This window comes from Solanum dulcamara, chromosome 7 (genome assembly GCF_947179165.1).
Source record: "Solanum dulcamara chromosome 7, daSolDulc1.2, whole genome shotgun sequence".
Lineage (NCBI taxonomy): Eukaryota > Viridiplantae > Streptophyta > Magnoliopsida > Solanales > Solanaceae > Solanum > Solanum dulcamara.
In genome coordinates, this window is record NC_077243.1 from 39,757,814 (window position 1) to 39,772,489 (window position 14,676).

The following is a 14,676-nucleotide window of genomic DNA, read 5'->3' on the forward strand; positions in this document are numbered from 1 at the left end:
CGTTTCGTTACAATATCTTAAAAGTATTGGTCATTTTTCCTTTGCAATTTTGCCGCTATTCTTCAGTAATTATCATTTTAGTATAATGTGTGCAAGTTGATTGGACACTACTATTATTCATTAAAAAAAAGGTAAAAAAATTAATATTGTTTTAGCATTAGCATATACAAATGTCAAATTCCAAAATTAATGTCGAAGAGATTGACGGATGGAAATGATTTGCAGGCAGTATTAGATGGAGTAGATATCTTGACTCTGTCAGTAGGACCAGAAGAACCACCCGAAGATACACTAACTTTGTTGAGCCTATTTGAGATTTTTATGTTAGCTGCACACAAGGCTGGAGCGCTTGTTGTTCAAGCAGCTGGGAATGGGGGTCCTTCTCCTTACACTGTCATCTCTTATAGTCCATGGGCAGTGGGTGTTGCTGCTTGTGACACTGATAGAACCTATCCTGCTACTCTTATCCTTGGTAACGGTCTCAAAATTGGAGGTGTAGGATTATCAGGTTAGTACATTATGCTACATAATCATTATTTTTTACTTTATCTCAGAGTTTTTCTTCCTAGATATATAGCCCTTAACTTAGGAATAACCCAAGTCATTTAACTATTGAAACATTACGTTTTCTTCAAAACTCTTGTTAAAAATGTCAAACACAAATACAACAAATTGAATCTTTGTTGTTATGCACCAACACTATAAAGATAAAATACACCAGCGGGCATTACATTTTGCTGAGTCTAATTAGGCCTCCTCTAGTTCTCTGAAAACATTGAAAGAAACGACTGGGTACTTGAAGTGCTAGGCTGCTACGGGTAATAAATGTTGGGTTTTAAAGGATGAATGGGAAATAAAAGATTGTGACATTTACGAAAGATTGTGACTGTTCCGAAAGGTTATGACTTTTCGAAAGGTTGTGACCTTTAAAGTGTTGTGACCATTCCGAAAGGTTGTAACTTTTATGAAGGGTTGTGACTTTTCCGATAAGCTACAATAAGCACCTGTTCACACTACCTTAGTTGTCTATAAATAGAGGATTTTTCTCTCATTTTTAAATATTGAATTTCTCCCTCTTCTGCATGTATTTTCTTACAAACAAAGTTGAGTCTTTGTGTGATTTTGTTGCTGGCTTTTGAATTCGCTGAAATTATTGAAGTTTGAGGTACCGCTACTTCTTTAATAGTTTATCCGTTTTATCTTGAGAGGAAATAATCTATAACCTCGGGTACAGTGAGGGGATTAAATTCCTTAAGGACACACAGTGAATTCTGTGGACTCGGATACTATTTTTTTTATTTTCATCTTTATAGTTTCTGATTTACTAACCTTAATACAGGAGGAATAACAATAAAAACAAATATTATGTAGTTGGTAGGCTTATTAGACAACAACCACATTTTGTGGGACTGCACAAGGTATGTTGTTGTTGTAAGCTTATTTGATAAGGGAACATAGAACTCGAAGATGATAATAAAGCTAGCTAGTTTTTTTTTTTTTTTTTGAGGGATGTATATATATTGAATTATATATTCTTTTGTAGGAGCTACAGTAGGAGATCAATTGATGATTCAGTATAATAAGTTGGTTTTGGCTAAGGATGCGATTAAGATAAATACCACATTGCCAAGAATAGCCAATAATGCCGAGGAATGCCAATACCCAGAGGCATTTGACCCTCTTGTTGTGCAAGGCAGTGTTGTGATTTGCACATTTTCAACTGGTTTCTATAATGGGACTTCTACTCTTACAGCCATCATACAGACAGCCAACCTTCTACGATTCAGAGCATTTGTTTTTGTTGCAAATCCAACTTATGGAGATTTCATAGCCGAGCCTATTCCTTTCGCTATTCCTGCCATAATAATACCAGCAACTAATGATACACAGGTTTGTGCCAAAACAAGTATATTTAGCCTATTAAGAAAAGCACTTTTTAGATTATTTAGTCAAAAACAAACTCCGACTCTCCCAAAATACTTTTTTGATAACAATTGTACTTCTCAAAATAAATTAATTTCAACACCGTACTTTAACCAAACAGGCTTTGATATCAAACTGCATTTTTAATTAATTAAAACTTCATTTCTATTCGCAGAATATATTGCAGTACTATGAAAGAGAAACTGTAAGGGACACAAACGGGTTAGTGGTAAGATATGGTGGTAGAGCAGCAATAAGTGAAGGAAGAAATGCTTCTTACAAGGGTAGAGCTCCTATTGTTAGTAGATTTTCTTCAAGGGGCCCTGATTACATTGATGAAAGTAAAAATCCTACTGATGTTCTTAAGCCTGATATTTTGGCTCCTGGACACCAAATTTGGGCAGCTTGGAGTCCCATCAGTGTTTCAGATCCCATTCTATCTGGTATGTCACTATTTCTTACAAATTTTTCATAACTAGTTTAGTCCTAGTATAAAGTTAATACTCCTAGTTTAGTCCTTTCAGTATAAAGTTACTAAAACTAAAAAACCAACAACTTATAATAAGACTTCCAACTGCTGCTACTTTGATCTTTTCCTCTGTTTTATTTTGTTTTCATCCGATGTCCACAATTTATTTTGGAGCCGACTGACATAAAAAGGCGAGTCAATCACAAGACTCGAACCTGAGACCTTTAAGTATAAATAGGGGTTTTTAGCACCTCACCTCAATCAAGATCATTCATCTACCTCTTCTTCTATACAACCTAACAGACTTCCAGCTCTAATAATATACAAATGCCAAATGCGCAATTTGTTTATGTGTGTAGTTGTTCAAAATGATTATATATATATATATATATGTCGAGAGAGAGAGTTGAGATTACAAGGAATGAATGCAGGACATAATTTTGCTCTAATGTCTGGTACAAGCATGGCAACACCGCATATTGCTGGCGTAGCTGCAATAATAAAGCAATACAATCCATCGTGGACACCATCAATGATAGCTTCAGCAATATCAACCACAGCCAGCACCTATGATAATCTTGGAGAGCCCATAATGGCGCATGGATTTGATCTCTACAGCTTGCACACTTCTGCACCTTTTGGTTTTGGTGCTGGCCTTGTCAATCCCTCCCGTGCTCTCCATCCTGGTCTCGTCTTTTCAGCAGGTATATTTCTTTTCATTTCCATATCCATATAAGTGAAATTCATGTCTACTAATTATATTTCTAGCATGATCAAGTTGTAAGAGAATTTAATGAAATGACAAAATCAATAAGTTGAAGTTTTTAAAATTTCAATGCTCAATTTCTCAATCAAAAGACCACATGTGACAGATTCTAAATTCAGTAAAAAAAAAAAAAGTATTTTTTTCCTGCTAATTTTTATTCTTTCATCTCTTCTCATCTCATTTACTTGGATTTTCTTATTATTGCGCGACAGGGTACGAGGATTACATCAGTTTCCTCTGTTCTCTACCAAACATTGATTCTACCATGGTCAAAACTGCAACAGGAGGAATTTGTGGTCAGTTATTCGAAAATCCATCAGACCTAAATTTGCCTTCGATTACAATAACATCCCTTAATGGATCACGAATAGTACATCGGACAGTCACGAATGTTGCAAGAAAAACAGAGACATATCTAAGTGCAGTGTTGCCACCAAAAGGAGTGACGGTTAATATTGAGCCGTCATGGTTTAGAATAGCTCCACATGGAACCCAAGATTTGCACATTTCGTTCAATGTCACTCAGGCTCTTGATGACTTCACTTTTGGTGAAATTGTTCTAACTGGATCTTTAAATCACGTCGTGAAGATGCCACTATCAATTTTTCCTATATCTACAACGTGATATAATAAAAGGTAATGTAGTAAAATACATTATTAGGTACACTTTTTATCTTGTGTCAAGTACGTACCTTCATAGCTTGGCTCTGACTGTCACATAATTGTATGAAAAATGGACCTAACATTACCTGTATACTTTGAAAATGACACAGTAACTTATATTAGGTTTTTCTATTACTAGTATTTTCAAATTATGAAACATTGTGGTTAAGTAAAATACATTAGAAGATGAAATTAATTAATTGAAAATGTTGAATCCATGATTTTACAACTGAATTGGTATTTCTCCAACTTCATACCATTTTTTTTTTGGTTGAAATTGTAGGAAAATAAGGGCATTTGAGATTGGGTTTGGTGAATTTTCTGAACAAAATGGCAATTGATTTCGTAATGTGTAACAATCGGTCTAATATTTAGTAAGCTATACTAATAATCTTGGGAAAGAAAGGAATAATAAGTAAGCGTTTGGATATGCAATTGTGATTTAAAATCATGAGATGAAATCAGTGTTTGAACATGCAATTTCATCTCCTAATTTTAAATCATGAGATGAAATGTCAAATTCTCCAAAAAGCATGATTTAAAAATTTTATACCATGATTTTATAATTTTAAATACAAAAATTGACCACAAATTTATATTTGTATGTATACACATGTTTCCATACACGTATGATTGTCTTTTCCACTTTTACAAACCTTTCTCCTACACTAAGGAGTCATTTGGTTCAAATACAAGTTATGTTGGGATTAATTATCCTGCCTTTATTTTTTATTGACTTTTTGGTTTGTTGTACTAAAAATAATACTCATTGCATACTTCCCAAAATTAAATTATTTGTTTACAAAAATACCCTTTTATTTAGCTTTTTGTATATTTTTCTGGTAGATCTTTAGTTAATCATTCTTAAAAACAAAACTTCCACCTTATTTAGGCTTAATTATTTTTATGTATGAATTGTCATGAATTTTCTTTGTGTTTAACTATGTACTAATTTTGGAGGTGTCAATACTCCACTCTAAAAAAAAAATATGGCGTGATCACAAAAGTTTTTTACATATCACATTTACTATAAAACTGTGTATAAAAAACAAAGCAACTTATGGCTCAAAATATAGCAGCGAATGATCGAAAATGTAGCAGCGTTTGGCCTCAAAAAGTGGCAACAGTACAACAGTAATTTGTATCCATACGCAGCAGTAAATTGGTTTAAGATACAACCATAAAATTTGATCCACGACGTACTGATCAGTAGCAAGTACTGATGTTTATGGAAGAGAATATGAGTGTTGATTAATGGATCTTAATTACTTCTGCCATATAATCCTTCTTCTGTAATAAAAGAGCTCATTTTTTTCATGAATCTTCAAGAAAGAAGAGAGTATGATATCTAACAAATAGGAAATGCTTCCATATATATATGTATATGCTGTGAAGTTATCTTCTATTGTATCTCAATGTACTGATATTGCTCGATGAGATATTGAGACTAATTTGAAAAGTGACAAGTGATAAAGGGTTTGAAGGGTAATTTTGTCATTTAATAATTTTTCACATGACAAATTATGATGGAATTATTATACCACTCAAGAGGAGGTATAACTTGTACTATTTATTAATTCCGAGATAAGTTATTCCGAATTCGCCAATCAAACAACAACTTAAATAACACTATGATTTAATCCTTGGATTATTTGGTGTTATCATTCAAACCAGACCACCCTAATGTTCTTCTTCCTTGCACTTCACAAAAAATTACTTCCACTTTTACGGACCTTGATAAATTTGTGGTGGTCCGTTCCATATAAGTATAATTCCTCATTTGCCACCAAGACAAGTACACATTTGTTTACTAGTATAGCAGAAATTAAGTCATAAAAATATCTACCAAACTTTGAGTTTTCTATAGTCACTGATGTCATTGCTTACATCATCATGGACCATTTTTTTTCTATAAAAGGAGCCCTCTAGATCATTTCTGTATTTTCACTCATTTTTCGTCGATTAGAGCTTTTCTATAGCGACTTCGGTTAGAGTTTTCTGTGTTGGGAGGCCTGTTATAGCTTGAAAGACTATTTTGGGTTAAAGCCAATTCCATCAGCTCCAAAATAGCCAAATTAGGCTAGAAGCGTGGCTGGCTCAATACCCAAGGCTTTTGGTGCGAGTTTAAACCATTTTTAGTGTTTCAGCTTCATAAACTAGTCAATAGTTGACTTTAGTCAACATTCTTGGGAAATGTATCCGGATGAAAATTCTGATAGCGCAGTTAGCTCCAAAATGTCGAGTTTAGTCTAGAACAACCTTTCATTCGATTTTCGAGCTTCCGGGTTCATTTTGACCCCCTTGGTGGATTTCTGTATTCGAAGGTGAGACCAACATTTGATTGTAACAACCTCTGATAGGAATTTATACTACACCGTTGAGTCCGTAATGTTGTTTTCAATCAGATTTCATATACGGTTTGTATTTTTCCGACTCCATATGAGTCGAAGCATCAATACCAAAAACTCATTGTTTGCTGAATTTGGTGCACGATCGTGATGACGTGGCAGTAGTATATATAGGTGAAATTTCCAGATTTATCCCAAACATTTCCCCCAACTTTGGCTTGCGATTTTGAGAGTAATTTTGATCCGATTGGAGTGATTCCAGAGGCTATATTGCATGGAATTTCAAGGAGAACATTGTGAAGATTTCGAAAACTGCTTTTGACATGTACTTTGAGGTAATTTTGATTGTTTTTGCTGCTGATTGGTATTGTTCTTGCCGGAAACTTCAGAAAGTGATAACTTTGTTGTTTTGGCTCAGATTTCAGTGAATTTTGGGCCTAAATTGAATAACATTTTGAGGCGATCGCCGTGGTGTGGTCTGATTTTGCTGGTGGTACTACGTTAAGGTAAAATTTTCTGATTTAGTTGTTGCCCTAAGCTTTAAACTATTGAAAAGGAATGTCACATTTGTGTTGGATTGTTTACTATCGTTTTGAGCCTCGGATTGAGCTCTAATTTGAGGTACGGGCTCGGATAGCTGTAAGGACCGTTATATGGGCTTTGTTTCGGGATTTAGGGCATGGGTCCCACATTTTCCCCTTTTAACTTGGAATTGACTTCTTCTCTGCTTCTTGAGATATTGGTATCGATATGACCGCATCGGCGTCGTAAATCCTATTTTGACAATTTGACAGCGCTCTGCGGCCGCTAGAAAGGGTAAATCTCCTATGGACTGAGTTGAAGCGCGCGTGATCGGCATTCAGATAGGCTAGGTCTTCCATTCTCTTTTAGACTGAGTTGAATATGTAAATCTTGTTTGGATAGCATGAATATTGGGCAGGGAGTTATGTCCAAGACTGTTCTTGCTAGATTTGATATGTCTGAGGATGTGTTTTTTAGATTTGCTATGTCTGGGGCTGTATCTATTAGCTTTGTTGTAGTAGCTGATATATGGGGCTGACAGGGTATCTGTTTGACATGTTATAATTACCTATGATATGTATACTGGTTATCTGTTGTGGTTCTGATTATCCGCTAATTAATGGGCCTTAGTCTAGGTTTAGGCTAGTGATGCCTTGGACTTGCATTGTTCAGAGCCGATTACATACTATATACTCACTCGGTGTGATTTGAGAGACGTAGATCCTTGTAGACTGGCATAGCAGACTTGAGTCTGTAGATTGGAGCCTCAGATAGGCCATACTATGACAGGAACTTGAGTACTCATGTGATCTGCATATTCCTTGGGAGTATTTTCGGAATACACCAGACCTTGCTCAGGATTTGGAGGTGACTGACGAGCTATATTGGAGCTTGGAGTATAACCCCCTACAGTTTAAGGCCCGAGCACTTGATTGTCATTTATTCTCCTACTACGGATTTGACAGACGGGGTTCAGCTATATACCATATACCCCTGGTCTGAGGCCATATAGTCTGAGGTGATGTTGGATTATATCTGAGGTCTTAGGCCATTATTAGATCATATCGGTCATGTCTGACCATATCCACATCGTCTGAGGCAATGATGGATTTTAGACTGGGTCTAAGGCCAGGTACAGCCTGAGTCTAAGGCCAGGTCGGGTTGCTACGTGGGAATTAAGACTACACGTGTATCATTTTGGTTGTGGGTTCACCTGAGACCTGACATTATTACACCATACTCCGCACACCTTTCTTTCTTATCATTATGTGTAGGTGTATCTTCTAGGCTTATGGGGGCTCGATTGGCATACATGCTTAGTCGGTAAGGCCTTACACCTGTGTACATCCCTGCACCGTCGTCAGATTCTGGTCACTTCCATACTTGCACACAAACTTGCTGGTTCTGGTGTTTAGCTATTGGGATGTTATATTCTAGCTTATTCCATCTTTATTTATTATTCTTACTCAGTCGATCTATGATGCCTACTGGATACTTTATTTCTGGTAATCATACTACACTCAGCATTTGTATCGTGATGCAGGATCGAGCACGAGCCAGCAACGTTGATTCCCCCTGCGTAGTTGTCTGTTCCGGAGACTTGTGGTGAGCATCGGTATTCTTGGATCCTTTCAGTCTCCATCTACATTATGGCCTGTCTTTTTTTTTTTATCAAAGACTAGCATGTATATTTGTTTTATTTTGTATATGTATATATATTATTCTGGTTCAGTTGTGGTGTATCTTGTCTATAGTAGCTCTGTACAGGTGACTTTCAAGTTTTGGGAGAGAGGTTTTGTAGTTGTTTGTACCTAAATAGCATCAGCTCTTGCTTTTATTGTAGACAGGTTGCCTATTGACTTTTTTCGGTTATATGTTACCCTCACACTCGCTACTAGCCGTTTTGGCTTTGGGTTGGTTTGCCTATCGGTGGGTATGAGATAGGCGCCATCATGACCTGTAAAGTCGGATTGTGACAATTAGCTCATTTGTTAAATACATCAAGATAGAGAGAAAAAATATTAGAGAGCAAAGTGAGGTATACCATAGACTATACACGAAAATAGTATGTAGAGAAAAATAGAGTGTACGCGATATTTTTTTAAGTAAGATGGAAAATCAAAAGAGTATTATTTCTTTTGAGTGTGTAGTAGTCACTTTGATTATTGTACTCGTGATTACGCGGTGTAAAATTTTTTACTATAATAATATCAATTGTTTCTCTTGTCCCATGGTTTTTCCCTTATTTAAAAGGATTTCCAAGTAAAAATTTTGGTATCATTATTTTTTCCATTTTATTTTTATTATTTTGATCATATATTTTTTGTGTTAGTCCACATTTCTCCAACAAACTGGTATGAGAGCTTTGGTTTGCAATAGCCATATTTTTTGGGAGAAACGATGGAATTCAACACAAGTAGAATGATTACTTTAAATGACGTTAATTATGTCATTTGAAAGGGAAAATGAAAGATTTATTTTATGTCAAAAAAAATTATCAACCAGTCTTTACCATTATAAAACCATATGATAAAACAGATGAAGAGTGAAATATGCTGCACAAACATGTTTATGTATTTATTAGACAATGAATTATTGACTAGATGTGTTGAATCATTAGGAAATAGATTTATTAGCCTGATTGTACTTGGACCTATCTTTACCGGCCATCGTTATTTTCCCAATGTTGTAACTAAATGACCAAGCAAGCCATCATCATGGTTCTGAGCCATCGGGAGATGGAAATGACCTTACCAAGTGAGCTCAAGTGTTGAGGTAAGCCTGTTAAGTGGCTGACTCGGCCCACCTTTTTTTTGCCGAACAATTACCGGGTCGGGTCGGGTCGGACAACACCCTTACTGGGTCGGTTTAGTCCGGTTTCTACCATGAAAAAAATGTTAAAAAACCCAACCCATGACCCATTATGGGAATAGTGTCCGGGCTTAATGGGATGGGCCAAGTCGGACTCGTTGGGCTTAATTATTTTTTTTTGCGGCGTTTATGTATTTGAAAATTTGAGTCAATCATCAATATAGTGTATCATTATCTATTTAATTTAGAAATAATTGTAACAATTTATATGCTCACAATATACTATCTATTATAGTGATATACTTAATTGTATATTATATATATACTTACAATGTATATCTAATATACTAACATTATACTATATATTATAGTGATATAATTAATTATATATTATATATATACTTACAAAGTATACCAAATATACTCACAATCTATTATCTATTAGTATGTATATACTTATATTATAATATTTATCTAATATACTCATAATATACTATCTATTACAGTTGTATACTTATATTATATATACTTACAATATATATCTAATATACTCACAATATACTATCTATTATAATATATACTCACTATATACTCACAATCTACTATCTATTATAATTATATACTTACATTATATTATATATATGTACTGTGTATATCAAATATACTAACATTATACTATATATTATAGTGATATAATTAATTATATATTATATATATATACTTATAAAGTATACCAAATATACTCACAATATACTATCTATTAGTATGTATATACTTACAATGTATATCTAATATACTCACAATATACTATCTATTATAGTGATATACTTACATTATATATACTTACAACGTATATCTAATATACTCACAATATACTATCTATTATAATAATTTACTCACTATATACTCACAATCTACTAATAGGATTCTTCCAACATGACTTCAAAAAATTTATATGCATATTGATTAAAAATTATAGTTATAGGGGCTTTATAAATATTACAAGTCTTTAAAAAAATTATAAGTGGAATTCCACCTAGTCTCAATTTCTTCGGGCATTAATCTAGGTCTAAGATTATTTTTCTCGAATTTTCTTTTAAATTCTTTAAGTCTAGCTTTTCTATTATATCCTTAAATAAAATCAACTGCATGCCTAATTTTTTCAATTGTTGGCTCAAAAAAATAAAGTCCATCTTTTATAATTAAATTATATATATGACAAGCACATCTAATATGAAAAATATCATCTAAAGGGGGGGGGGGGTGTAACACTCCTCAAAATTTCTCCCTAAAAATTCAGACCTTCCTTGTACACGTGTAGGGTCAATCGTATTTATTTCGAAGGATGTGCTTGAGTTAAGGTGAGTTCCTGAAAAATTGAAGAGTGTTGGAGGTGATGTGGGATCACAGAGGACCCCTAGGACCGAGCTAAGTCCAAAAAGATTCGTCGTGGCTAAGTTAGGATGAGTTCGTGTATGGGGTCAACTTCTAATGACCCTATCTTTTGAAAGACGACAGCCTGGGTGGCCCACGATCCACCAAATTAAAGGTCGTTGAGTCTTCTTTCCAACGCCACCAAGAATGTAATTTTAGAATTCGAAGTCAAAAGATATGATGATCCTAAAATGAACTAGCACAACAGGGATTTTCAGGCCTGGGTTGCAATTGTTGGAAAACTGGGCTTGGCGCCGGAGTGGCGCGACACGCCACTATCGCGCCAGAAACATGCCTCAGTAGTTTGGGCTCTGGCGCGGCGCGCCACTAAAAGGTGTGCAGGGTTTTTCAAGCCAATTTCCAGAACCAAGAAAATATTGGCCTTGGCGCTGTAAGGGCGCGACGCACCACTATCGCGCCAAGAATATGCCTCAGTAGTTTGGTCTTTGGCGCGGCATGCCACTAACCAATGTGCAGGTTTTTAGGCGAAATCTGTCTGGCGCTGCAATGGCGCGACGCGCCACTATAGCGCCAGGAGCATTTTAGCCTATTTTCAGAACTTTTTGAGAAGGGGTAGTTTGGGAACTTACCCAAATTATATATGTATCGCCCTAGACCATTTTGGGATTATATTTTCAGCCCTCTCTCTCTAAAAGCCCTAGGCGTCCTTCTCTCTCTCTCTCTCTTCTTCTTCTTCTCCATTTTCAACAAAGAATTGTTCCAAGAGCTTCAAGATTCGAGTTCTCTATTGAAGACCCAACAATAAGGTTTCTTCAAGAGTCTATTCTAAGGTATGTAAGTCTATCCAAAATATGGGTTGAGTCCACCCATGTGCCCTACTCTTGCTTTGAGGTTAGATGTCCATGTAAATGGAGTTTCTTGGTATGGTTTATGTTTGAATGAGTTTTGTCCCCTATCTATTTGATGATATATGTGTTGATGTTGTTGAGCTAAGAAGTTTCTAAAACCTTCATGTTAGTATGAGTTGATGGAGATGACTTGTTATTATGTTTTGTTGATCTCTTTAGCCATGTGATTATGTTGAATGTGTCAATTTCCTTAAATGTGTTATTCCTCTTGAGTTATTGGTTTAAAATTCTTAAAGTTGTGTTGAATCCTAAGGAGGTGATAAATGAGAAGAGGAATGGTTTGTTACGTTATGAGATGTTATAAATGCTTACCCTATGTAGACTTGAGTGAGTTGATTGAGAATAGAGTTGATGAGTTGACAAGGTCCTAAATGAAACTAGCTGTGAGGGCTTGTTTGAGATGACCAGATGGAGTCTTATGAGCATAGAGTCATGGGAGGAGTATCGAGCACCGAGGCGGGCGAGAGTATAGTCCGTACTCGAATCCCAGAAACTACACCGCCAACGTAGGTAGGGATGGAACAGTTAAAGTCGGATGCTTCCCGTGGGATCAAACCGTTAAAGTCAGAGTTTCCCATTTATTTGTCCTGAAATGATAGGACCTGACTAATCGATGGAATCCATGATTAGGAAGGCGTTCATGCCCTGGCAAGGTATGGATGGATGTGGCAACGACGTCTGATTGTTGTACTATCACTGGCTCATAAGTGATGGTTGTCGGATAAGAAAAACTCCCATTTAGGTTTTGATAGTACTCCGAGTCAGTTGAGTTGAGTGGCATGAGATTCGGTCCGGTGTAAATCATTCCTTGTTAGACTTAGGACCCTTGAGTGAGTTGTTATGTATATGTATATGAGTTGAGATCCTGAGTTGATATTGATGCTTTCTTGATGTTTGTTTTCCTCTGGCCATTTTACATACTCGTACATTTCATGTACTGACGCCATTTGGCCCGCATCATTTAATGATGCACTGAAAGGTACTAGAGATCATCAACCGGCACTCCGTTGAAGATCCACATACACTCCCAGCTAGATGGTGAGTCCCCCTAGTTTTCGGAGGATCTTGAGCTCCTTGCATAGTTTTGTTTTGTCTCTGTATTTTGATTGTTGGTAGCCATGGGCTTTTCATTGGCACCTTCCAGACTTTGATAGAGGCTTCATAGACTAGAGTGTGGGGAGGTTGGACTGTTATTTTGAGGAGTTCTATTATACTTCTTTTGGTGAGTTAAGCATGTTTTACCTTCGGCCCCCATATTGTAAATAGCATGTTATAATTGAGCCTTCCTTTGAGCGTATAAAGTATATGACTGAATGATGGAATGATTGGGTTAGGTGGTTCGCTTGAAGGTCAGAAATGGCTTTCAAGTGCCGATCACGTCTAGGGTCCTCTCCCGAGGCATGACAAATATGGTATCAGAGCCTAGAGTTCTAGTGTCCTAGGGAGTCTATGAAGCCGTGTCTAGTAGAGTCTTGCTTATGGGTGTGTTGTGCACCACACTTATAATCAGGAGGCTATAAGATATAAGGAATTGTTTTACTTCTTTCATGCTCTGAATTCGTGCGATAGAGTTAAACTCTATAAAACTCCTTTCTAATTAGTGCGTTTACACGTTACAGATAATGCCTCCTAAACGTAGGGCTAGCCAGAGGAATGTTGATAATGCCGAGATGCCCTAATTAGAGATACGTACAGCAAGGGCTAGAGGCCGACTTGCGAGATACTCGGAGGCACCTCAAGTGCCAGCTACTCCACCTGCACTCACATCAGAGGCAGAATTTCGAGGGGCAATTGCAATGCTCACGTAATTAATGGCTGCCCGGAACGGTAACCAGAGTTCGCCGACTCTTAGCTCCAGTTCCCAAGAGCCGTCTGCTGCCACTAGAATTAGAGACTTCCTGAGAATGAATCTGTCGGCATTCACGGGTTCTAAGGTTGATGAAGACCCCCAAAACTTTATTGATGAGATGTGGAAAATTCTTAAAGCTATGCATGCTACGGAAATTGAGGGGGTTGAGTTGGTGTCCTATCAACTCAAAGGTGTGGCGAACATTTGGTATAGCCAATGGGAACAAGGTAGGGGTGAGGATGCTGAACCTGCTAGGTGGGATGAATTTGAAGGAACTTTTCTTGACCACTTCTTTCCCCGAGAATTGAGGGAAGCGAAGGAGGAGGAGTTTGTAAATCTGAAACAAGAAGGCATGACTATTAAGGAGTATGGCCTGAAGTTCATCTAGCTGTCCAGGTATGCTCCAAAAATGATCCCAGATATGAGGTCAAAGATGAGGAAGTTCATCTCCGGGTTAGGGAGGCATGTGAAGAAAGAATGCAAAGCAGCATTGTTGATCTCGGACATGGATATTTCCAGATTAATGGTGTATGCTCAACAGGTGGAGGATGAGAAGAGAAAAGACAGAGAAGAGCATATGAGCAAGAAGGCAATATTAGCGGGCCATGAGGATGAGTAGAGGCAAAATAAGGGCAACAAGTCCTTCTTCTAGAAGAGGCCTTCCAACTATGCCTCATCTATAGCAAGTGCACCTATGCCACAAAACAGGTATGATCGACAGGGATAGAGTCGCCAGAGTTTTTGACCCCAATGCTCTCAATCCCAAGCTAGTGTGAGTCAAGGTTCGAGAGGGAAGCCACCATGTGGCAAGTGCGGTAGGCTCCACTTGGGGGAGTGCAGAGGGGGAAGGGTTGGTTGTTATAAATGCGACCAAATGGATCATTTTCAGAGGGAGTATCCAACAGGGGGAAATAGAGCCCAACATTCTACCACCGCACCACCAGCTAGAGGCAATCAGAGAGGTACTACTTCAGGCACCAGCGGAGGTACAAACTGTTTATATGCTATGGGTAGTCGCCAAG

The 14,676-nt window shown here is 37.0% G+C and overlaps 1 protein-coding gene and 1 long non-coding RNA gene across 2 annotated transcripts in view; both read left to right on the forward strand.

Moving 5' to 3' along the window:
* The window catches only part of LOC129894715 (subtilisin-like protease SBT2.4), a 57,492-nt gene extending 53,516 nt beyond the window's left edge, over positions 1–3,976 (forward strand). The window contains exons 6-10 of the mRNA XM_055970371.1: positions 226–508; positions 1,544–1,890; positions 2,099–2,366; positions 2,824–3,096; positions 3,371–3,976. Of these exons, the coding sequence (XP_055826346.1) occupies positions 226–508; positions 1,544–1,890; positions 2,099–2,366; positions 2,824–3,096; positions 3,371–3,783 (1,584 nt within the window). The 3' untranslated portion in view covers positions 3,784–3,976. The remainder of the gene's footprint in view (positions 1–225; positions 509–1,543; positions 1,891–2,098; positions 2,367–2,823; positions 3,097–3,370) is intronic.
* Positions 3,977–5,840: 1,864 nt separating this feature from the next.
* LOC129896628 (uncharacterized) lies at positions 5,841–8,748 on the forward strand. The gene is made up of 3 exons (XR_008768006.1): positions 5,841–6,504; positions 6,588–6,675; positions 8,235–8,748. It is a non-coding gene; the product is annotated as an uncharacterized LOC129896628 (long non-coding RNA).
* The last annotated feature ends 5,928 nt before the right edge of the window (positions 8,749–14,676 follow it).